Source organism: Calliphora vicina, chromosome 1 (genome assembly GCF_958450345.1).
Source record: "Calliphora vicina chromosome 1, idCalVici1.1, whole genome shotgun sequence".
In the NCBI taxonomy this organism is placed as follows: Eukaryota; Metazoa; Arthropoda; class Insecta; order Diptera; family Calliphoridae; genus Calliphora; species Calliphora vicina.
This window is the reverse complement of record NC_088780.1, coordinates 14,031,427-14,055,443: the sequence shown is the minus strand read 5'-3', so window position 1 is coordinate 14,055,443 and position 24,017 is coordinate 14,031,427. Positions and strand designations below refer to the sequence as shown.

Sequence of the window (24,017 nt, the reverse complement as noted above, 5' to 3'; positions counted from 1 at the left end):
TAAAAAGGGCACCAAGGTATGGCAAAATTTTAAAATTTAAATTTTGAAATGCCCATAACTCGATTATAAGAGATAAATAGCACATGTAAGCATGTGCTATTTATCAAGATCTAGCCGAGCGCTTTCCTACTTTGAGCCCCCATAGCCCCGCTCCTGGATCATTTGTAGGGCCCATTTTAATAACTTAAACTCGAATACTCCTTGGCTACGCCCATGTCAAATTTTATCCCGATCGGATGAGCCGTTTAGAAATGCCAGATTTATTTCCAAACAATTTTGATTCTGCCCCACTGTTGACTATCGCGAACTAGTGAATTTATCCATCATTTAGAATGATAACTAGTTACGTGACGAGTTATTTCAAAACTTCATGGCGTGTAATTTCGGTTTCTCAATATGTAAGTAATGAATGGAACTTTACATGACACAACGGGTCTCTCAGTCTATACAGACGGTTCTAGGAAAGGAGATCGAGTTGGCGCAGGTGTCTACGTTCAGGAATTCGACACTAGGCTATCTTTTAGACTTCCAAATGAATGTAGCATTATTCGGGCTGAAATATCAGCCATTAAAAGGGCGGCTCAGTTATAACAAGATATCAGGCAGGGATATTCGTATATATACTGACCGTCAGGCCGCCATAAAATCTCTAACTGGTGCATACACAACATCTAATTTGGTCCAGGAATGCCGGTCATCCTTGAACAGGATGGCGAGACATTCAACAGTCGTACTCAAGTGGGTACGGGGACACGGAGACACAACGGGCAAAATGGCGCCATGATACCTGACGTAGACACAGATTTCCTATGTGAGAATCCGTTATCCAAATGCATGCTTCACATTAGTTACATCTATTATGAGCTCGCTCAGACAAGATGGGGTTGTGATCCCACATACACTATAACCAGAACGATATGGCCCCGACTGAATCGTGGACGAACAACATATCTTCTTGGTTTGACACAATTGAGTGGTGTAGTGGGGATCACCCGAGGACACTTGCAGGCTTGCCCTACAACGACTTCTGCAGAAGTTGTCAAAACGAGGAGGAGGATAAAACCATTTTTCATCTTCTTTGTCACTGTCCAGCATTAGGAGATCTACGCTTAAGGTTCCTGGGACATCGTTCCCTAAATAGTCTTTCTGAGCTCTCGAATATGAGGCTAGAGGGCATTAATGCCTTTATAAGGAATAGTAATTGGTTAAAAAACCAAACATGGGGATCTCTTTAGAGCATTGGTAGGCAAAAGGAGGCATTTAATTTGTGTGCTCTTTTGGGTAAAAAATAAAATATCCACAACAACATCAAGAAACTGAATGAATTGTGTGTATTTTGACGCTCTTTTGTCCACATTCGGGTTGTTTGACGAAAAATCATCGTAACCTGAACAATATGAACGCCTACCATGGCTTTAGAGTGACCTAATAACCGCCAACTCATTGGTACGCAATTTCAAAATCTCCTCCCTCTCTCTTTCTTCGGACAACTTCCTCTTAACTTTTCAATCTTCCCCTTCTATCTTTTCATTTCTATCTGTCCCTCTTTTTCTGACTTTCTACTTTCAGGTAACACAAAGGAACCTATGTGAGCTCTTTTTTCTTCACATCGCGGACCGATGTTCCACAACAATCTCCTCAACATAATTAATAAAATTTAGATAATAAAATTCGATTTCCAACCCTTTCCCTTCAAATGTTTCAGTTTTCTTCCCTCAAATAGTGATGATAATGTAAAACCCCTCCCTATAGTAATCAAGATATTGATCTTCTTCTGTTATTTAGCATTTAAACTTAGTGTGGTCATTCACTTGCTTGCTAAATGACCAATAAATTGTCTATGAATGTGTCAGTCAGTCTGCATCAACTAAATAATGACTATTGTCTGATTGTGAAGATGTTAATGATGATGACCTCTTAGTGGTTACTATTGTATTCCAAGAAGTAAAAAAAAATAGCATTCTGCAGACATGTTTAAATAGCAACAAAAAGCAATAAAGATACATACAATAAACTTATTAATTAATAAAGAAAAGTAAACGCAAGTAATGTACAAATATGTAAGTAGCAGTAGATCTCTACTCTAAAATAGAGAAAAATTATTATATTTTTCCTTTTTGTATGACGTTTTGTTAAGTAAAAAAAAAGAAGAAGAAGAGGAAAATGTGACAACAACCTTTTGTATGGTAGGACTAGAAGAAGTTTTTGTATGTGTTTGTTGTCGTTGTTCTTGTTGTTGAGTGGTTGTTATACAAGATAATGTTGTTGCACATGATATATTGGGTGTTGTTGTTGTTGCTGCTGCTTCGTCGTCTTCTTCTTCTTCTGTACTAGTTGTTGCTACAATTTTCTTTACAGTAATAGTTGTTGTTGTAGTAGTAGGAGATTGGGGTGTTGTTGTTGATGTTGGTGTTATAATAATTCTCACTTTACGACGACGTTTATTGAATATATCGCGTTGACTACGAGCTTCCGGCGAAGCACATAGTATTGTTGTGGGTGATGTTGTTGTTGTGCTTGTAGCCGAGGTCGTTGTTAGTATTGTTGTTGTTGTTGCAGTAATCGTATTATTGTTATTTTTATTATTATTAATTGTTAATTGTATACAAGTTTTAGTAGATGAAGAAGATTGCTAAAATAAAATGTTTTGTTTTTTGTTTGTTTTTTTTTTTGGTTTTTTAGGCAAAACATAATACACACACACACACATAAACACATTTTCAAAACATTTGAATAAAATTGAGTAATTAGTAAATAAACACACATAGATAGAGAGAAAGAGACATATTTTAATTTTTGTTTTATATAAAAAACATAAAAAAATAATTAAATTAAAACAAATTTTTGTTATTGAATAATAATAAATCAACCGAAAATATATTTATGTTAGTTTAAGGAGTAAATTAAAAAAAAAGTAAACAAAAAAAGTAGAAATCAAGATGAATATATAGAAAATAGACAAGAAACACGGTATGAAAGAAAACAACAAAGAAAGAAAGAGAATAGAAATAGAGCTTTTGTAAAAAAATATTTGCATTTGAAGAGTATAGTGTAGTTTAGAAATAGTAGAGTACATTTGATTAATATTGAAATTAAACAGAAATTCAAACATTAAATAAGAAACAACACTACGGCTTAGAAATTTCGATATGTATTTGGGAGAATTTGCAACAAAAGCTAAAAAACATAATTTCGAAATCTTTGAAACTTTTTTTTAAATATCAAATTTAAAGCGAAATTAAAAAAAATTGCAAAAACAGTATATTTTGTAAAAAGTATCTTTTTTCAAAAAAAAGTACTTTTTAAAAAAATTACGTTTAAAAAAGTACTTTTTTTAAAAAGAACCTTTTAATGAAAGTACTTTTTTAAAAAAGAACCTTTTAAAGAAAGTACCTTTTAAAGAAAGTACCTTTTAAAGAAAGTACCTTTTAAAGAAAGTACTTTTTAAAGAAAGTACCTTTTAAAGAAAGTACCTTTTAAAGAAAGTACCTTTTAAAGAAAGTACCTTTTAAAGAAAGTACCTTTTAAAGAAAGTACCTTTTAAAGAAAGTACCTTTTAAAGAAAGCACCTTTTAAAGAAAGTACCTTTTAAAGAAAGTACCTTTTAAAGAAAGTACCTTTTAAAGAAAGTAGCTTTTAAAGAAAGCACCTTTTAAAGAAAGTACCTTTTAAAGAAAGTACCTTTTAAAGAAAGTACCTTTTAAAGAAAGTAGCTTTTAAAGAAAGTAGCTTTTAAAGAAAGTACCTTTTAAAGAAAGTACCTTTTAAAGAAAGTACCCTTTAAAGAAAGTACCCTTTAGAGAAAGTACCTTTTAAAGAAAGTACCTTTTAAAGAAAGTACCTTTTAAAGAAAGTACCTTTTAAAGAAAGTACTTTTTAAAGAAAGTACCTTTTAAAGAAAGCACTTTTTAAAGAAAGTACCTTTTAAAGAAAGTACCTTTTAAAGAAAGTACCTTTTAAAGAAAGTACCTTTTAAAGAAAGTACCTTTTAAAGAAAGTACCTTTTAAAGAAAGTAGCTTTTAAAGAAAGTACCTTTTAAAGAAAGTACCTTTTAAAGAAAGTACCTTTTAAAGAAAGTACCTTTTAAAGAAAGTACCTTTTAAAGAAAGTACCTTTTAAAGAAAGTACCTTATAAAGAAAGTAGCTTTTAAAGAAAGTACTTTTTAAAGAAAGTACCTTTTAAAGAAAGTAGCTTTTAAAGAAAGTACCTTTTAAAGAAAGTACCTTTTAAAGAAAGTACCTTTTAAAGAAAGTACCTTTTAAAGAAAGTACCTTTTAAAGAAAGTACCCTTTAGAGAAAGTACCTTTTAAAGAAAGTACATTTTAAAGAAAGTACCTTTTAAAGAAAGTACCTTTTAAAGAAAGTACCTTTTAAAGAAAGTACCTTTTAAAGAAAGTACCTTTTAAAGAAAGTACCTTTTAAAGAAAGTACCTTTTAAAGAAAGTACCTTTTAAAGAAAGTACCTTCAGAAAAAAGTACCTTTTTAAAAAGTAAATTTTAGAAAAAATAAAGTCCTTTTAAAGTCTTAAAAAATCATATAAATGATATCTTATGTAAAAAGCATATCGAAATTCCCTTTAAAAAAAAAACAAGTTCAACTAAAGGGACTTTCAAGGTGTCAAGGAGAGATATTAAACACAAACAACACAACAATTGACTACTTTAAATTGTTACTAAAAAAGCGGTTTTTTAAAAGGGGGATAAAAAGTGGAAAAAGGAATAATTTTTAAAACTAAGCTAAATTTGAAAAGGAATAAAATCAGCTTAAACTTAATTATTTTTTTTATGGAACTTAGCCTACAATTTGTCAGTTAGAAATTATTAAAAAAATAACATAACTACTAAAGGCCTTATGAGTAAAATACTTATACACAAAAGACCTTTAGTATATTTCTAAAACTCTATAAACGAATACTTTAATTTTGTAATAAAGAAAAAACATAAATATAAAGCCAACTTACCTGAGAATCTTCCGAATCTTGTCTGGTATCTAATAGTGTATTCAAAGAACTATTTACATCCTCATCAATATCAATTGGTATAACAGCACCCATACCTTCACGCTGTATCTGCTGTAAATGATCCTCCGATTTGCTGGTGCGAAAGCCAGCCGAATCACATTTGCGCACCATCTGGCCATTATGACGACGCACCACGGCCGAGCTGTCGGGACCGCCCACCCCACTGCCGCCCGCCAAATTCGAGGGTTCTGGACTGGTGGGCACCGAATTGGCGGTCTCTTTGTCGATGAGCGGTGTTGAGAGGGAAATGGGTGAAGTGGGCACTGAAAATGAGGTTTCATCTTGTGATGTATTAGCCGCCCCTGTATTGCCCACCGTTGTTGAGGAGGTCGAAGAAGCTGAACTGCGTTGATTGCGTGGACAATCGACATTGTCCTGGGAGTTGCGCTGCTGTTTGTATCTAAGGGCAGCCTTTTGTTTCTTTAAAGCTTTTAGTCGCTGTTTGGCCGAGGCTGAGGCTACGGAATTGGAATATTCCTCATCTTCGGCCTGCTCATCATCGTCCTCATCACCGTATTGCATTAAGCACTGGCGATCGCTAGCCTCATCATCGGCCTGACCACTGATAGCCATACTGCCCACGCCTCCGCCACCACCACCGCCGCCGCTATTGTAGGTCTCCAAATTGGTTATATCATAATTAGTTTGATCCTCTTCGTTTTCCTCCTCCTCCTCTTCGCCAGCATAGCGATCGTATTCTTCGTCTGGCTCTTCATCCTCATTCTGATAGTATTCATAGGATTTGTTTTGTTGCTGCTGCTGGCGTGTCTGCTGCTGATAGCAGTGTTGCTTGTGCTTCTGCATATAGTGCTGGTGTTTAGTCTTGTGGTGTGGATGATGGTGATGATGTGGCCGATTGCGGTGCACATCCCCTTCGTCATCATCATCGCCGACATCTTCGTCATCCTTCTCCAATTCTTCACACAGTAGGAGAGTGTCATTGGTGAGAGAATCCTTGCGGTTGTTATAACTATTATTAATACTATCACGTTGATATTGTTGTTGCTGTTGCTCCTGTTCCCTGTCTTGTTGCGCCTGCGCTTGTTGATGTTTACGTAAACGTGCTTTAGCCTTATTTTGTAATTCCGCCGAATCCGTACTATGAGTGGGAGACTCTTGGGATGATGACGAAGTGGGCGATGATTCACCAGAAGCTTTGGGTGCCAGGGCACCATTAGCTCGTGCCACGGCGGCTCTGTTGGGAGAGTCTCGCAGCGAGTCAACTTTTTTAGCTTGCACTGGCAGAAGATTGCTGTTTTGTGGTGTCCTTGATAGATTCAATATCAAATCACCTGTCATCATGTAGGCCTCAAAACGTGGTGCCTTTGTTGGTTGTGGTGGTGCTGAGTTGGGCTCCGGTTCTCGCTCCTCCGCTGCATACGAGGAGGAAGAGGATTTGCCTGCCTGTCTCGTTGTATTGCCGCTGTACGAAAATGAATGTTGCAAGTTATTGGAGCCCACCATAAAACTTGTACCATTTGTTGTTGTTGCTGTCGTAGTTATGGTGGAAGTGGCAGCTGCTGCTGCGGCTGCCGCTGCTGCCAGTGAGGCTTTTGTGGGTATTTGTGAGGGTCTGGGTCGTTTATGTTGTGGTGATTGTTGAGATTTTTGTGAGGGACACTTCAGAGCCTGAGGTATACGTGAGGGACGACTCGTTGGTGAGGTGGCTGTTGTTGAAGTTCCTGTACCGGCACCACTGCCTCCTCCTCCGCCGCCTCCTCCACCGCCCAAACCCTCAACCAATTGTATTTTGGCCGATGAGGCTGACGAGCTACGACTGTGATTGGTCGTATTGCTTGATTGTTGACGTTGTGGCAAGTTTGTTGCTGCTGATGTTGCAGTTGTCGTTGATTTGTAACGTGTGGCGGCGGGTGAACTAGATGTTGGTGATTGTTGTTGCTGTTGTATCGTCGTATAATTGTGCGTCGTATCGTAGTGTAATTTATTGGCAGCTTCGTGATGTTGTTGTTGTTGATGATGATGATGAGGTGATGATGTTCTTGAATGATGATAATCGTAATTATTTGTTGTTTCTATATCTATATAATGGGGACTTTTTGTATTTGCTAATTGTTCTTTAATGCGTGCTTTCAACTTTGGATCTGAAATTTCAAAAGAAAAATTTAAATTTTAAAAGAATATTTGATAATTTAAAATATAAACTAATTGTTTAGTTTTTTCGTGTATATTTGTAAAAGTTTCCACTGTATTTAATTGAAATTTTACCTCTTTTCAGTTCCAATGTTACTAAATCCTCCGATAAACGCAAACATTTTAAGACCTCTTTCGTTGTGTATCGATGTACATCGGTTCCATTTACTTTTAAAATCACATCGCCAGCTTCGACCTGAAAGAAATTACAATTAAAAACAAATCAATTACAATGTGTTAAAAGGAAACTTAAAGAAATAATTAATATAAGTGTCTGAAAATGCCTTAAAATTTTTTAACAACAGAAATTAAAATTTATCCTCAAGCAATAATTGCTTAAATTTACTAGAATTTTGCTGCAAATTTTATAATTTTTTTTTCTCAAAATATTTTAAATGTTACAGCAACATGTTGCAATAACTAAACTCACATTTTTAACAATATCGTTATCTTATGAAACGAAATCAAAAGAAAAAAATAATTTTTACAAAAATTTTGTTTTTAAAAAATATTGCAGCAACATGTTGCCAACAATTACAGCGCAACATATTGCTAAAACAGTGCTTTATTGTGTGACCACCTTAAAACGAAACATGATGGAAATGATAGATACATTTTACATAGATTTGTGTATTTTTCTAGAAATGTTGCAGCAACATGTTGCGTAATAATTTGGGCAATATGTTGCTGAAAATAAAAAAAATTGTTTTGAAACTCTTTCTTTTTCTTAATTTATGCTTCAATAAGAAAATTTTGAGTTTAAAAAAAAATGTTGCAGCAACATGTTGCGTTACAATATGATTAAACAAAATGTTACTGATTTTATATAAAAACATTTTGTAAGTGGCAGCATTAAATTCCTTTAAATGTGTTAAGGCAACATGTTGCTGCAACATTTTTTGTGAAATATTTACTTTTTTTGAAAATATGCATAGAAATGTAGCAGCCACATGTTGCTCAATATTTTTTGAAGCAAACATGTTGCTGCATGTATCAATATTTGGTTTTATGTTAAATCCTTTAATAGATTTGAACAAAATGATTAATTTGTTTAAGCAAAGAGACAAAATGTTGCAGATTTTATATAAAAAATAACTAGAACTGAACTAGAATAGAACTAGAACAGAACTAGAACAGAACTAGAACAGAACTAGAACAGAACTAGAACAGAACTAGAACAGAACTAGAACAGAACTAGAACAGAACTAGAACAGAACTAGAACAGAACTAGAACAGAACTAGAACAGAACTAGAACAGAACTAGAACAGAACTAGAACAGAACTAGAACAGAACTAGAACAGAACTAGAACAGAACTAGAACAGAACTAGAACAGAACTAGAACAGAACTAGAACAGAACTAGAACAGAACTAGAACAGAACTAGAACAGAACTAGAACAGAACTAGAACAGAACTAGAACAGAACTAGAACAGAACTAGAACAGAACTAGAACAGAACTAGAACAGAACTAGAACAGAACTAGAACAGAACTAGAACAGAACAGAACTAGAACAGAACTAGAACAGAACTAGAACAGAACTAGAACAGAACTAGAACAGAACTAGAACAGAACTAGAACAGAACTAGAACAGAACTAGAACAGAACTAGAACAGAACTAGAACAGAACTAGAACAGAACTAGAACAGAACTAGAACAGAACTAGAACAGAACTAGAACAGAACTAGAACAGAACTAGAACAGAACTAGAACAGAACTAGAACAGAACTAGAACAGAACTAGAACAGAACTAGAACAGAACTAGAACAGAACTAGAACAGAACTAGAACAGAACTAGAACAGAACTAGAACAGAACTAGAACAGAACTAGAACAGAACTAGAACAGAACTAGAACAGAACTAGAACAGAACTAGAACAGAACTAGAACAGAACTAGAACAGAACTAGAACAGAACTAGAACAGAACTAGAACAGAACTAGAACAGAACTAGAACAGAACTAGAACAGAACTAGAACAGAACTAGAACAGAACTAGAACAGAACTAGAACAGAACTAGAACAGAACTAGAACAGAACTAGAACAGAACTAGAACAGAACTAGAACAGAACTAGAACAGAACTAGAACAGAACTAGAACAGAACTAGAACAGAACTAGAACAGAACTAGAACAGAACTAGAACAGAACTAGAACAGAACTAAGGAGTGAGATCGAAAAATTCTTAACACACGTTTTTCATTACATTTTTTAACCCAAGTATTATTTGAATTTTTTTTTGATCAAGTTACCTTTGAAAAACATGTCAGTTATGTGTAATGTCAATTATATTAATTTTTTTGTTAATCTGATTAAAATGAGTGACCAGAAAAAAGTGCGTACTGAAATTATTAAATATTTTCAACAAAACCCAACTTGGTCTTACAAAAAGTTGGCCAAGCATACAAAGGTCTGCCGTCAAACTGTTTCCAATGTTATTAAACAGTACCGGGAGAACTTGTCAGTTGATAGAAAACCTGGTTCAGGTAGAAGGAATGGTCCACATGATGTTTCTAAAGCCAAAAAAATAGAACGCATTTTCAAAAGAGCTCCCAACACATCCGGTAGGAAAGCAGCCCGGTTAGCTCAGTGCTCGGACTATTTGGTACGAAAAGTTAAAGCTAATGCAGGTTTAAAAACATACAAGGCTCAAAAAGTTCCTGACAGGAACGCTACTAAAAATTTAGAGGCCAAAAACAGAGCACGGAAATTGAAGTCAAGTTTTATAAAAAAATATTCTTGCTGCATAATGGATGACGAAACGTATGTTCTGGCAGATTTTTCGCAACTTCCAGGTCAAAAATTTTATGTTGCTGATGCTCGAGGGAATGTTGAAGAAAAGTTTAGGACCCAAAAGCAGACAAAATTTCCCAGAAAGTTCTTGGTATGGCAAGCAATATGCAGTTGCGGCAAAAGAAGCCACTCATTTGTTACAACGGGCTCTATAAATACCGAAATTTACATCAAGGAATGTTTACAAAAAAGGCTGCTTCCATTCATAAGACTTCATAATGTGTCCACTTATTTTTGGCCTGACTTGGCATCCTGTCACTATGGCAAACAAGCCCTTGAGTGGTACAAGAACAATAATGTGGTATTTGTACCAAGAGAGGCAAATCCTCCAAACTGCCCGGAGCTAAGGCCAGTGGAGAGATATTGGGCTCTTGTTAAAAGAGAATTGAAGAGTACAAAAAAGGTGTCCAAAAGTGTGGTAGATTTTAAACGGAGATGGACTACATGTTCGAGCAAAGTGACAGAAAGCACTATAAAAACGTTAATGGAAGGGTTTCCGAAAAAGGTTCAAAATTTCATCACTAGTGATTAAAACTATAAAAATAATTTTTTTTGTAAATTGTAATAATAATTTCAATCAAATAAAAAAAAAATTAAAGCTGTAAGTTTAGTGGTTTCTTTTTTATAAACATATATGTATGTTAAGAATTTTTCGATCTCACTCCTTAGAACAGAACTAGAACAGAACTAGAACAGAACTAGAACAGAACTAGAACAGAACAGAACTAGAACAGAACTAGAACAGAACTAGAACAGAACTAGAACAGAACAGAACAGAACTAGAACAGAACAGAACTAGAACAGAACAGAACTAGAACTAGAACAGAACAGAACTAGAACAGAACTAGAACAGAACTAGAACAGAACTAGAACAGAACTAGAACAGAACTAGAACAGAACTAGAACAGAACTAGAACAGAACTAGAACAGAACTAGAACAGAACTAGAACAGAACTAGAACAGAACTAGAACAGAACTAGAACAGAACTAGAACAGAACTAGAACAGAACTAGAACAGAACTAGAACAGAACTAGAACAGAACTAGAACAGAACTAGAACAGAACTAGAACAGAACTAGAACAGAACTAGAACAGAACTAGAACAGAACTAGAACAGAACTAGAACAGAACTAGAACAGAACTAGAACAGAACTAGAACAGAACTAGAACAGAACTAGAACAGAACTAGAACAGAACTAGAACAGAACTAGAACAGAACTTGAACAGAACTAGAACAGAACTAGAACAGAACTAGAACAGAACTAGAACAGAACTAGAACAGAACTAGAACAGAACTAGAACAGAACTAGAACAGAACTAGAACAGAACTTGAACAGAACTAGAACAGAACTAGAACAGAACTAGAACAGAACTAGAACAGAACTAGAACAGAACTAGAACAAAACATTCGTGATCGAAATTATGACAAAATGTACTAAATTTCGTGCTGGATATCGAATGCCATAATCTCAAATAAGAAAATTACGATCAATTTTACTCGATACACTGATACACTGAACTAGTTAGTAAAAGTGACTAGATTAATTAGAGAAACTTAAGAGACAATTGACTTCACGCTAGATTACCTGGGATGTATAAAGTAACCAATTGACTTCTCTCTGCATTACAAATAGCACTTAAGTGCCAATGACCCAAAATATAAAAATTGGATTCTGTCAAGTGAGCAGACATTAGTGAAAATTACTGTCTACTTGTTTAACTGCTTGGCATAGCTATTTTTACTAAAACATTCTCACCCCTTAGGTTTTTGACAACTGAGTTAGGTCTTTGACAAAAGAGTTTTCACTCTATGTATTGTAATTTCTCTATGGTTTTATTGCTAATATTTAAAAGTATAAAATTAATAAACAATGTTACCAATTCCTTGTTGAATTTAGGAATTGGGGATTTTTGTTTGAAAATAAACTTTAATACATCAATAGCAACAATCCTTTTTCTTTCTTTCTATCTTTAGCTCTAAATCTTATAAAAACCCATGAACTAAAATACCTTTACTCTCACACCACAAAATCGCATAAAATCGTAAACTTTGTTATCACACCACATCAACAAAAAAAATAAAATAAAATCAAACGGAAATGAAACTATGAAAACGCAAAATCCAAATGCATTCTTCGGGTATTCTTTACAGTAAATGCATTTACACCATTTTACATAGTATTATGGTAAGAGTAACCACCTTGTAGTAAATAAGTAAATAGGTGGGGTAAATGGAAACAAATGTGCTAGATTTCATCTACTCTATATACTATATACTATACTATTATATTATATATAAGACGATTTCTTGTTATGCGTGATATTTTATTGATTTTTTCCCGTATTTTATTTTAGATGATGATTTTGTGTATGTGTGCATTGTTTTTGTTGGGTTCTTTAATAGAATATATATAAAAAAAAAAACTTTAGAGAAAATGTGTTAAGAAAAACCTAAAATAAAAAAAAATTGTTTATAGTATTTGAAAAGACAATATAGACGTTATTTGAATAGTTGTAGTGATACATCATCTATATAGATTTATTGTAAGACTAAGTTTCTATATATAGAAAAGAGGTATAAACTAAACATTTTGACACAAAACTAAAACAAAACAAAAAAAAGATTTTGAACATAAATGCTTTAAAAAAAAAATGAATCCACATTGATATGCATTTGAATGAAGATGATGAAACAAGAATATTGCAACAAAAAAAATTGTGAAGAGGCAATAAACAGGGTATGTTGTCTTTAGACAGTAAACTAGCTCTCAATTGATTAAAAGCAGCGAATATTATAACAATATTTGATCATAAAACGAAAGGAAATTACCGTTTCGTTACTAAAATAAGCTAAAAAACAGTTACCGCTAAATCGATTGGCATGAAACAAATCTTTATTTAAAAGAAAAAGACCGTATAGGATTTTTTTAAAAGGAAACAAAGTAACGAATGGAAATGGGAATTTGAAAAGTAAAATTTTAAATATTTTTAGGTAAACAAAATTTTTTTTTTCCAAAGTTGTTTTCATTTTCTGTAAAAATTTTTTTAAAATTTTAAAATTTTTTTTTTAAATTTTTAGAATTTTTTTTTTAAATTTAAAATTTTTTTTACAAAAAATAAAAACAACTTTGGAAAAATAAAAATTGTTTTGTAATCTAGCGTGAAGTCAATTGTCTCTTAAGTTACTCTAAGTAATCTAGAGTGTAGTCACTTTAAACGTTTATTTTGTACTGCACTTTTTTGTAAGAGTAATTTGTAGTAACTAGTTCAGTGTATCTATGTATAATTCAGTTCTAGTTCAGGGGCCAAATTACCGCATTCGATATCGAGTAAAATTTATCGTAATTTTCTTATTTGAGATTATGGCATTCGATATCCAGCACGAAATTTAGTACATTTTATCATAATTTCGATAACGAAATTATTTTTCAGTACTAGCTCATTCGATCACGAATATTTTGTTCTAGTTCTGTTCTAGTTCTGTTCTAGTTCTGTTCTAGTTCTGTTCTAGTTCTGTTCTAGTTCTGTTCTAGTTCTGTTCTAGTTCTGTTCTAGTTCTGTTCTAGTTCTGTTCTAGTTCTGTTCTAGTTCTGTTCTAGTTCTGTTCTAGTTCTGTTCTAGTTCTGTTCTAGTTCTGTTCTAGTTCTGTTCTAGTTCTGTTCTAGTTCTGTTCTAGTTCTGTTCTGTTCTAGTTCTGTTCTAGTTCTGTTCTAGTTCTGTTCTAGTTCTGTTCTAGTTCTGTTCTAGTTCTGTTCTAGTTCTGTTCTAGTTCTGTTCTAGTTCTGTTCTAGTTCTGTTCTAGTTCTGTTCTAGTTCTGTTCTAGTTCTGTTCTAGTTCTGTTCTAGTTCTGTTCTAGTTCTGTTCTAGTTCTGTTCTAGTTCTGTTCTAGTTCTGTTCTAGTTCTGTTCTAGTTCTGTTCTAGTTCTGTTCTAGTTCTGTTCTAGTTCTGTTCTAGTTCTGTTCTAGTTCTGTTCTAGTTCTGTTCTAGTTCTGTTCTAGTTCTGTTCTAGTTCTGTTCTAGTTCTGTTCTAGTTCTGTTCTAGTTCTGTTCTAGTTCTGTTCTAGTTCTGTTCTAGTTCTGTTCTAGTTCTGTTCTAGTTCTGTTCTAGTTCTGTTCTAGTTCTGTTCTAGTTCTGTTCTAGTTCTGTTCTAGTTCTGTTCTAGTTCTGTTCTAGTTCTGTTCTAGTTCTGTTCTAGTTCTGTTCTAGTTCTGTTCTAGTTCTGTTCTAGTTCTGTTCTAGTTCTGTTCTAGTTCTGTTCTAGTTCTGTTCTAGTTCTGTTCTAGTTCTGTAAGAACTGAGTTTAAAAAAATGTTGCAGCAACATGTTGCGTAACAATATGATTAAACAAAATGTTTCTGATTTTATATAAAAACATTTTATAAGTGGCAGCATCAAATTACTTTAATGTGTTAAGGCAACATGTTGCTGCAACATTTTTTGTGAAATATGTATTTACTTTTTTTGAAAATATTTTTTTTAATATTTAGCTAAACAAAATATTCGGATTAAAAAATATTTTTTCCGATTTTGACCCATTGTAGGTCCAACTTACTATGGTCTTATATACGTCTTTGAAATATCTATCATTAGATATCCATATTGTCTATATTAATGACTTAGTAAATAATAGGTCAAAAATCGAGGTTGTCCTGGATTTTTCCTTATGTGTATCTCAGACATTTATGCACCGATTTTCTCGATTTTAAATAGAAACCGAGCCGGATAGATACAGTGGTTGACAAAACAATGGAAACTTTTCCAAATATTTCATTAGTGGCCTAAAATCTGAAATAATTTTTTAAAAAATTTTAACATTTTTGTAGTATTTTATTTGTATACTTTTTTTTATTAACTTAATTTAACAAAAAAACAAGTAAGAGAGCTATATTCGGCTGTGCCGAATCTTATATACCCTTCACCAAATTATACTTTAAAATACATTTTTTTAAATATTTTTAGGTAAACAAAATTTATTTTTTTTTTAATTGTTTTTACAAATTTTTTTTTTTGAATTTTTTTTTCAAATTTTTTTAAAATTTTTTTTTTTTTTTTGGAAAAAAATGTATGACAAAAAAATTTTTTGATGAAAAAAAAAATTCGGGTTAAAAAATATTTTTCCCGATTTTGACCCATTGTAGGTCCAACTTACTATAGCCTTATATACATCGTTGCAATGGACTTTGAAATATCTATCATTAGATATTCATATTGTCTATATTAATGACTTAGTAATCCAGATATAGATAAAAAATAGGTCAAAAATCGAGGTTGTCCCGGTTTTTTGCTCATATTTCCGTTATTTATGGACCGATTTTGCTGATTTTAAATAGCAAACTTCTCGAAAGCATGTCTGACAGAATTATTGAAGATTTGGATCCCGAAGATATCTGGGGTCTTCAGAAAATTGATTTCAACAGACAGACGGGCATGGCTTAATCGACTCCGCTATCTATAAGGATCCAGAATATATATACTTTATAGGGTAGGAAATGAAAAATGTAGAAATTACAAACGGAATGACAAACTTATATATACCCTTCTCACGAAGGTGAAGGGTATAACAAAGGACATAATTAATTAAATTCTAAAAATGAGGAAACAAAATAAAAAGATTTCTTTATTACGGCATTGACAAAACAATGGAAACTTAGGTATTATTTTAACAAATATGGTCTGTCTAAACTTTGCAATAACTCAATATTTTGTTGGGTATCCCTTATTTTTAATCGACGATACATTGAACCAATTAAAGAGTCAATGGTCTCCTTTGAAATATTTTGCCATTCCCTTATAACCGCCTCCTATAAATCTTCATTCCTGGTGTAATTTTGGGTCCTTCCTTTTCTATGGAATTGAGATCTGGCGATTGGGCAGGCCACTTCAAAACACGTACCTCATTGTTTTGTAACCACTCGGTTACAACCCTAGATGTGTGTTTCGGGTAGTTGTTGTGTTGGAATCTCCAAACTAGGGGCATATTTTCCTCAGCGTATGGTTACATAACATCGTTTAATATGGTTCTGTATCCTCTATACCTGCCATCGTATCTTTTATAATATGAATTGGGCCCATACCTTGCCCTGAAAAACATCCCCATACCATAATATTGCCACCGCCAAACTTTACAGTCTTATTTGTGTACTTTGGATATAATATTTTTCTATTTGGTCGTCTTACAAATGTTCTCCCATTACTGCCTTTTAAATTGTATTTGGATTCGTCGGAAAAGAGGACAGACAGTATTCCATTTCTGTAGCGACCAGTTTAAATGATCCCTGGCAAATTGTAGACGGGCAGAACGGTTCTTTTTAGAAATGAGTGTTTTTTTCACAGGACGATAGCAACCAAGACCAGCCTCATTTGCCCTGCGACTAACTGTTCGGTTACTTATTTCTAATTTTAGGCTATTAACAACCTCTCGAGCAGTTATTTTTGGCAATTTCTTGAACTCTCTCACTATTAAATTATCTTGTCTAGGAGTAGTCTTACGAGGTCTTCCTTCCACCTAAATGTTGAGTTTTACAGAACCGGTCTCACGAAATTTCTTTATAATTTTTGAAACTGCTGATTTATTTATTGAATATTTGTCACAGAAACTTTTTTGTTTTAAACCAGCTTTAAAATCGTTAATTATTTTATTTTTTTAAGTCTTCACAAATCTTAACTTTAGCCATTTTTGTTAACTTTGAAAAAAAGCAATTATGCGAAAAACTTAGAAAAAGAAATTGTGAAAAATTACCAGAATTTAAAAATAAAATAAAATAACTGTAAACAGGATGCTTTTTACATCGTTCTTTTAAATATTATTTTCGTTTTACACTTCTTTCTTTCTTGCAGAAGTTTAAAAGTTTCCATTGTTTTGTCAGTAGCGAAGAAATAGTGAATATTTTTAATTTTGTTCCCTTTTTTCAGAATATAATTAATTATGTTGTTTGTTTTTCAGTTAATTTATATAAATAAAACTATACAAGTAAAATACTAAAAAAAAAAATTTATTTTAAAAAAATATTTTAAATTTTGGGCTACATATGGAATATTTGTAAAAGTTTCCATTGTTTTGTCAACCACTTTATGTATGTATATGTGATATTAATGTATGAATCGTGTAAGTTATTTGGGGGCTTCGGAAAGTTAATTTCAACAGACAGACAGACGGACATGGCTTAATCGACTCCGCTATCTATAAGGATCCAGAATATATCTACTTTATAGGGTCAGAAATTATATTGTGGAAATTACAAACGGAATGAATGGTATAAAAATTAAAAAAAAAAATATGTAAATTTTCAGTTAAGGTTTTTCTTTAAAAAAAAAAACAATTTTGTTCCCTGCTACAAATCAGTAATAAAAGGACGAAAAAGCTTGGCTATAAATAGTAAATCTTAATTATTACAAATATGTCTGCCCATTTCAAATGTCACACCCTGTGTACACTGTCATTTTCCATCAGATAACACACAGCAGATTGATATGATATGTTGTGAGTGAATGAGTGAGTGAGTGGATGTGTGTGTTATAGTAACAACAATGTTATTACAACACTCTGACTTTACAAAATGGATGATGATGAAGGAAGGGGTTGTTGTTGCTGTATAAAATTTTCTCGGCTCAATAGAGAATAACAATAAACAAACAAACAGACAAACATACATATTTACATGTGGTATGTACATATGTATGTATGGCTATGAATCAATGTTTATGCAGTATGCATAAAACTACCGTTACGACTATAGATTATTGATGATTACATGGAGAAAGATAAAGAGCAAGAGAGAGAGAGTGAGTAAGTAAAATGTAGTTATGTATAAATGTGTAATATAAATGGCTACATGAATGGGATTTATGCCAAAAAAAAAATATTGTGGTTTTGATTTTATTATAGTTTTTTTTTTCTTTTTCTAAACACAAACAATGATTTGTTATATTTATAAGTTATAGTAACTAAAGTAGTAAGTTTTTGACAAGTACTAAATGTATGAAATAAGGCTGTCAATCGAATAAAAACTATTTGAATAATCAAGGAAATAAAAAGAAGGATTTTTTTATTAAAATGAACAAAATTTTTCAGTTAAGAATAAAAAAATCGAATACTCGAATAAATTTATTTTCCAGCTAAATTTTAAATAATTGTTTATTTAAATATAATGTACTATGTACTATTGAAAACAAAAAAAATTCTCAAATAAACAAAACCAATAATTTATAATATTAAACAGACATGTTCATCATTGGAAATTTCTACATTTATTAATAAGATCTTAATTAAGACAAGAAAACTTTGAAATTTCTTGTCTTAATTTGGCCTATTCGTGATTTTCACATAGTTTTTTTACTAAAACATTCTCATCACTTAGGGTTTTGACAACTGAGTTAGGTCTGCTGTCAAAGACCTAACTCAGTTGTCAAAAACAAAAACAACACTCTTATGAGTGATTATTTAAAGTAATTTTTTGTTTGAGTTTTTTTCTAGTTTCCTCTCTATATGTATTTCTCTATGCTTGAAATATTTAGGTTTATATTAGGGTTATCTGTTATTCGAGTTTAATTTTAAGCGAATAAAAGTTAAAAATTTTATTATATTCCGATCTATGTGTATTTATGTAGGATTTCAAGTACTATTACTTTTCAAATTTGCTGTTTAGATAATCATAATCAATTTTATAGATTTTGTTTCCCATTATGTAGTTTTATCTCTAAATAGCTTTTATTTAAGTATTTTTTTTTTGGTATTTATAAAAACAATTGAACAAGAGATATTTATAAACACGTAAATACTGCAAAGAAAATAATATTTATTTAATAATTTAAGTTTGCTGTTGTTGATGTCGGTGTTTGTATTTTTATTTTTGCCATATTAAAACAAAGTAAATATTTACATAAAGCTTTAATTACGTGGTTTCGCTTTTATGATTAAATACAACCACAACAACAGCAACATCATCTCAACGTTTGTTTAAATTTGTTTTATTTTTAAAAATAAATTTCATTGAAAAAACATTAATTCATGTCTATGATCATTTAACACTATTAATATATACAGATGAATTGTTTTCATCTTTAATATTTCATTAAAATTTATTTTATTTTTTATTTTTTTCTTCAACAAATGTTTTCTACATTTCAAATTAATTTTCGTGTTTTTTTTTTTCTTCTACACATTTATAAATAATTTATTTTTTAATTGGTTGAACAACAAAACAATATAAAAAACGAATTTCTCTTAAAAATCATTTATCATTTAATAAAAAAAAAAATTAAGAATAATAATGACAATTTAAAATCATAGAATGACCAACCACAACCGGGAACTAGACGCCAAAACGTACTACTACGTTTAAATGTACAATAGTAATCAAGTGCTCGTCAACGGCTAACCGCAAAATGTTATTGTAATGATGCCTTTCCAACAATGAACCAGTATAAACTATTGTCAATAGATTTTTAAAAAAAATATATGTTGATATGAACTTGTAGCAAGTATTTGCTTGCAACAACTACAATAATATTCTAACATAAACAATAAAAATAGATTTTGAAAACAACAAAAAAAAACAACTAGGAAAGGGTTATAGATAATTTTAAAAAAATGTATTGTAAAATAATTGATAGCAAATTTCTGTTCTAATCAATCTCTTTATTCTACTTAGTAAATAAAATGCTAGAGAAAGGAAATGGCCAACCTTTTGAAAATATGCAAGCAAACCTTATAGCGTAGACCAGCGTTTCATAAAATTTAGTACTTTTTTGGTACTTTTTTTTATTTTGGCTTAATTTTTTAATTATCAAATTGTTTTAATTTTTAAGCAAATTTCCAATTTTTCAAAAAGTATTTTTAAAAATTTTAAATAAAATTAAATTTTAAATTCAGATTTAGCTAAAATTTCATGTTTTTTTCTAAAAGTACTTTTTTGCTACTTTTTTATTTTGGCTTATTTTTTGTAAAAATGTCAAATTCTTTAAATTTCTATTAATTTTTAAGCAAATTTAATGTTATTTCAAAAAGTACTTTTTACTACTTTTTTTATTTGACCCCAATTTGAATTTTTTGTAAAATTATCAAATAGTTTTAATTTCTAAGCAAAAAATTTAAAAAAAAAATTTCATTTTAAATTCGGATTTAGCTAAAATTTCATGTTTTTTTCTAAAAGTACTTTTTTGGTACTTTTTTATTTTGGCTTATTTTTTGTAAAAATTTCAAATTCTTTAAATTTGTATTAATTGTTAAGCAAATTTAATGTTATTTCAAAAAGTACTTTTTTGCTACTTTTTTTTATTTGGGCTACAAATTTATTAAAATTTAAATAAATCTTACAATTTAAATTTCCCTTGAGTTATATTTCGAAATTTGTTTTAATTTTTAATTGTTAGACTTAAATTATTTAGATTTTTAGGTTGAATTTCATGTTTTTTGCTAAAAGTACTTTTTTTGGTACTTTTTTATTTTGGCTTAATTTTTTGTAAAATTATCAAATTGTTTTAATTTTTAAGCAAATTTTAAATTTTTCAAAATGTATTTTCTTTTCATTTAGCTCAGATTTGTTAAAAATTAAAAAAAAAATTTAATTTTAAATTCGTTCTAGGCAGATTTAGGTCGAATTTCATGTTTTTTTCTAAAAGTACTTTTTTGGTACTTTTTTTATTTTGGCTTATTTTTTGTAAAAATGTCAAATTCTTTAAATTTATATTAATTGTTAAGCAAATTTAATGTTATTTCAAAAATTACTTTTTTGCTACCTTTTTTTATTTGTCCCCAAATTTATTAAAATTTAAATAAATCTTACAAATTTAAATTTCGCTTTAGTTATATTTCAAAATTTGTTTTAAATTTTAATTGTTAGACTTAAATTATATAGATTTTTAGGTCAAATTTCATGTTTTTTTTCTAAAAGTACTTTTTTGGTACTTTTTTTATTTTGGCTTATTTTTTGTAAAAATATTAAATTCTTTAAATTTATATTAATTGTTAAGCAAATTTAATGTTATTTCAAAAAGTACTTTTTTGGTACTTTTTTATTTAGGCTTAATTTTTTGTAAAATTATCAAATTGTTTTAATTTTTAAGCAAATTTTAATTTTTCAAAAAGCATTTTTTTATTTTGCTTAGAATTGTTAAAAATTTAAAAAAAAAATTATTTTAAATTTGATCTAGGCAGATTTAGGTCAAATTTCATGTTTTTTTCTAAAAGTACTTTTTTGGTACTTTTTTATTTTGGCTTATTTTTTGTAAAAATGTCAAATTCTTTAAATTTGTATTAATTATTAAGCAAATTTAATGTTATTTCAAAAAGTACTTTTTTAGTACTTTTTTTATTTCGGCTTAATTTTTGTAAAAATATCAATTGATTTTTAGATTTTTATTAAAAACTAGCTGACTTCATTCGGTAGATATTTATTTACTAATTGTTTTAATTTTTAAGCAAATTTCCAATTTTTCCAAAAATTTTTTTTTTTTTATTTTGCTCAGAATTGTGAAAAATGCAAAAAAAAATAATTTTAAATTCGTTATAGGCAGATTTCAGTTTTTAAATTCAATTATATAGATTTTTTTAAATTTGTATTAAAAGTACTTTTTTGGTACTTTTTTATTTTGGCTTAATTTTTTTGTTTTAATTTTTAAACAAAATTTCCAATTTTTCAAAAAGCATTTTTTTATTTTGCTCAGAATTGTTAAACATTTAAAAAAAATTTATTTTAATTTCGTTGTAGGCAGATTTAGGTCAAATTTCATGATTTTTTTCTAAAAGTACTTTTTTTGGTACTTTTTTATTTTGGCTTATTTTTTGTAAAAATATCAAATTCTTTAAATTTATATTAATTGTTAAGCAAATTTAATGTTATTTCAAAAAGTACTTTTTTGGTACTTTTTTTATTTTGGCTTAATTTTTGTAAAAATATCAAATTGTTTTAATTTTTAATGTTTTAAATTTTTCCAAAATTATTTTTTTTTATTTTATTATTCGTTCTATGCAGATTTTCATGTTTTTTTAAAAAAGTACTTTTTTTATTTTGGCTTATTTTTTGTAAAAATGTCAAATTCTTTAAATTTGTATTAATTGTTAAGCTAATTTAATGTTATTTCAAAAAGTACTTTTTTGCTACTTTTTTTATTTGGCCCCCAAATTTATTAAAATTCAAATATAGCTTTAGTTATATTTCGAAATTTGTTTTAATTTTTAATTGTTAAACTTAAATTATATAGATTTTTAGGTTGAATCGCAACCAAATTCTTTAAATTTATATTAATTGTTAAGCTAAATTTAATGTTATTTCAAAAAGTACTTTTTTGCTACTTTTTTTTATTTGGCCCCAAATTTATTACAATTTAAAATTTCTTTCTAAGCTGATTTCAGTTGCTAAATTCAATTGTATAGATTTTTAGGACAAATTTCAGGTTTTTTCTAAAGGTACTTTTTTTATTTTTGGCTTCTTCAATTCTCCTTTACACCCTTTTTGTGCTCTTCAATTCCCTTTTAACAAGACCCCAATATCTCTCCACTAGCCTTAGCTAGACTTCAATTTCTGTGCTCTGTCTTTGGCCTCTAAATTTTTAACAGAGTTCCTGTCAGGAACTTTTTAAGCCTTCTATGTTTTTAAACCTGCATTTGGCTTTAACTTTTCGTACCAAATAGTCCGATGTATTGAGCTAACCGGGCTGCTTTCCTACTGGATGTGTTGGTAGCTCTTTTCAAAATGCTTTCTATTTATTGGCTTTAGAAACATCGAGTGGACCATTCCTTCTACCTGAACCAGGTTTTCTATCAACGGACAAGTTCTCCCGATAGTGTTTAATAACATTGGAAACAGTTTGACGGCTGAACTTTGATTGTTTGGCCACCTTTTTGTAGGACCAAGTTGAGCGGACATATTGCTGTATCAATCTGTTATGTAAGTTATTTGGGGCCTTCGAATAGTTGATTTCAACGGACAGACAGAAATAATTATATAGACTGCGAGCCCCTGGGCTTGCACACCACCGCCATCAGCGCAAATCATTTTCCACTCGGTGTGGTGACAAACTGAGTGTGAGAGAGGAAAATCACAGAGCGTATGTGTGTTGCCATTTAAACAAAAATCACAATGAAACAATAGAAAATGAAACACAACAAAAAACTACAATAAATAAATGAAAAGAATTAGAAAAAACATAAAATGAGTATACGACATGAGGGCCAAGCAGAAAAATATTTTTGTTGCATATTATTTTCCACCATTTTTGTTATTGTTGTTGTTTATTTTTAAACATTTAGTAGCAAAAACAAAAGAAGCAAACAAAATAATTGTAGATTAGAGTAATATGTACAACAACAACAAATAGTAACAATAATAAAAATGAGCATAGAAAATGTCTAAACAATAAGTAAAATAAAAGAACAAATGCAAAGTGTAAATAAAAACAATGAAAATAACACAACGCTGCGTCGCTGTTAGAGCAAAAAAAAAACAAATGAGTGCAGCAATTAAAACAAATACAAAAAGTAAAGAAAAACAAAATGAAAGAAAAAACAACAACAACAACACGATGGTAATTGGAACTGCATAAATGGATAAAATTATAATATGAAAGTGTTGCAATACGAGTAAATAACAGTAAAATTAACACACATACACACAGGCTTTGTGTGTTTATTATGTACATATGTTTGTATGTATGTAAATATGTAAGTAACATGTTTAAACACGTCGATTTTAACAAAATGTGATAATTGTCATTAGAGTGATTATTTGCGTGTATGCCACCATTTATATACTTGCACACTCTCCTTCTTACTCTGTTTGTAATGACGACGACGGCGTCAGCGACGACGCTACAGCCATTTTATTATGAGCTCGTGTAGGTGGAAGTTTACTAATGTTAATTTAATATTAATTGAAGTTTATATAAAAATGTTAAATGAGTTGATTTGAGTGCATGTGAAGAAAATAAATGTTGTGTGCTGTGACGTTTAGGAAGAATTCTTGTAATAAAAACTTAAATTACACAAACAAATGTCGTTAGAAATAAATGAATTTTTGTACAATTTAATATTAATGAAATTTTTCTTTAATAGTC

General features: G+C 30.4%; 1 protein-coding gene across 5 annotated transcripts in view; it reads right to left on the bottom strand.

The window, feature by feature from the left end:
- Positions 1-24,017, bottom strand: part of Efa6 (Exchange factor for Arf 6) — an 89,437-nt gene that overhangs the window by 29,649 nt on the left and 35,771 nt on the right. For all 5 annotated transcript variants that reach the window (XM_065499092.1, XM_065499091.1, XM_065499093.1 and 2 more), the window contains exons 3-4: positions 7,250-7,370; positions 4,964-7,125 (exon numbers count right to left, since the gene is read on the bottom strand). In XM_065499092.1, the coding sequence (XP_065355164.1) occupies positions 4,964-7,125; positions 7,250-7,370 (2,283 nt within the window). The remainder of the gene's footprint in view (positions 1-4,963; positions 7,126-7,249; positions 7,371-24,017) is intronic.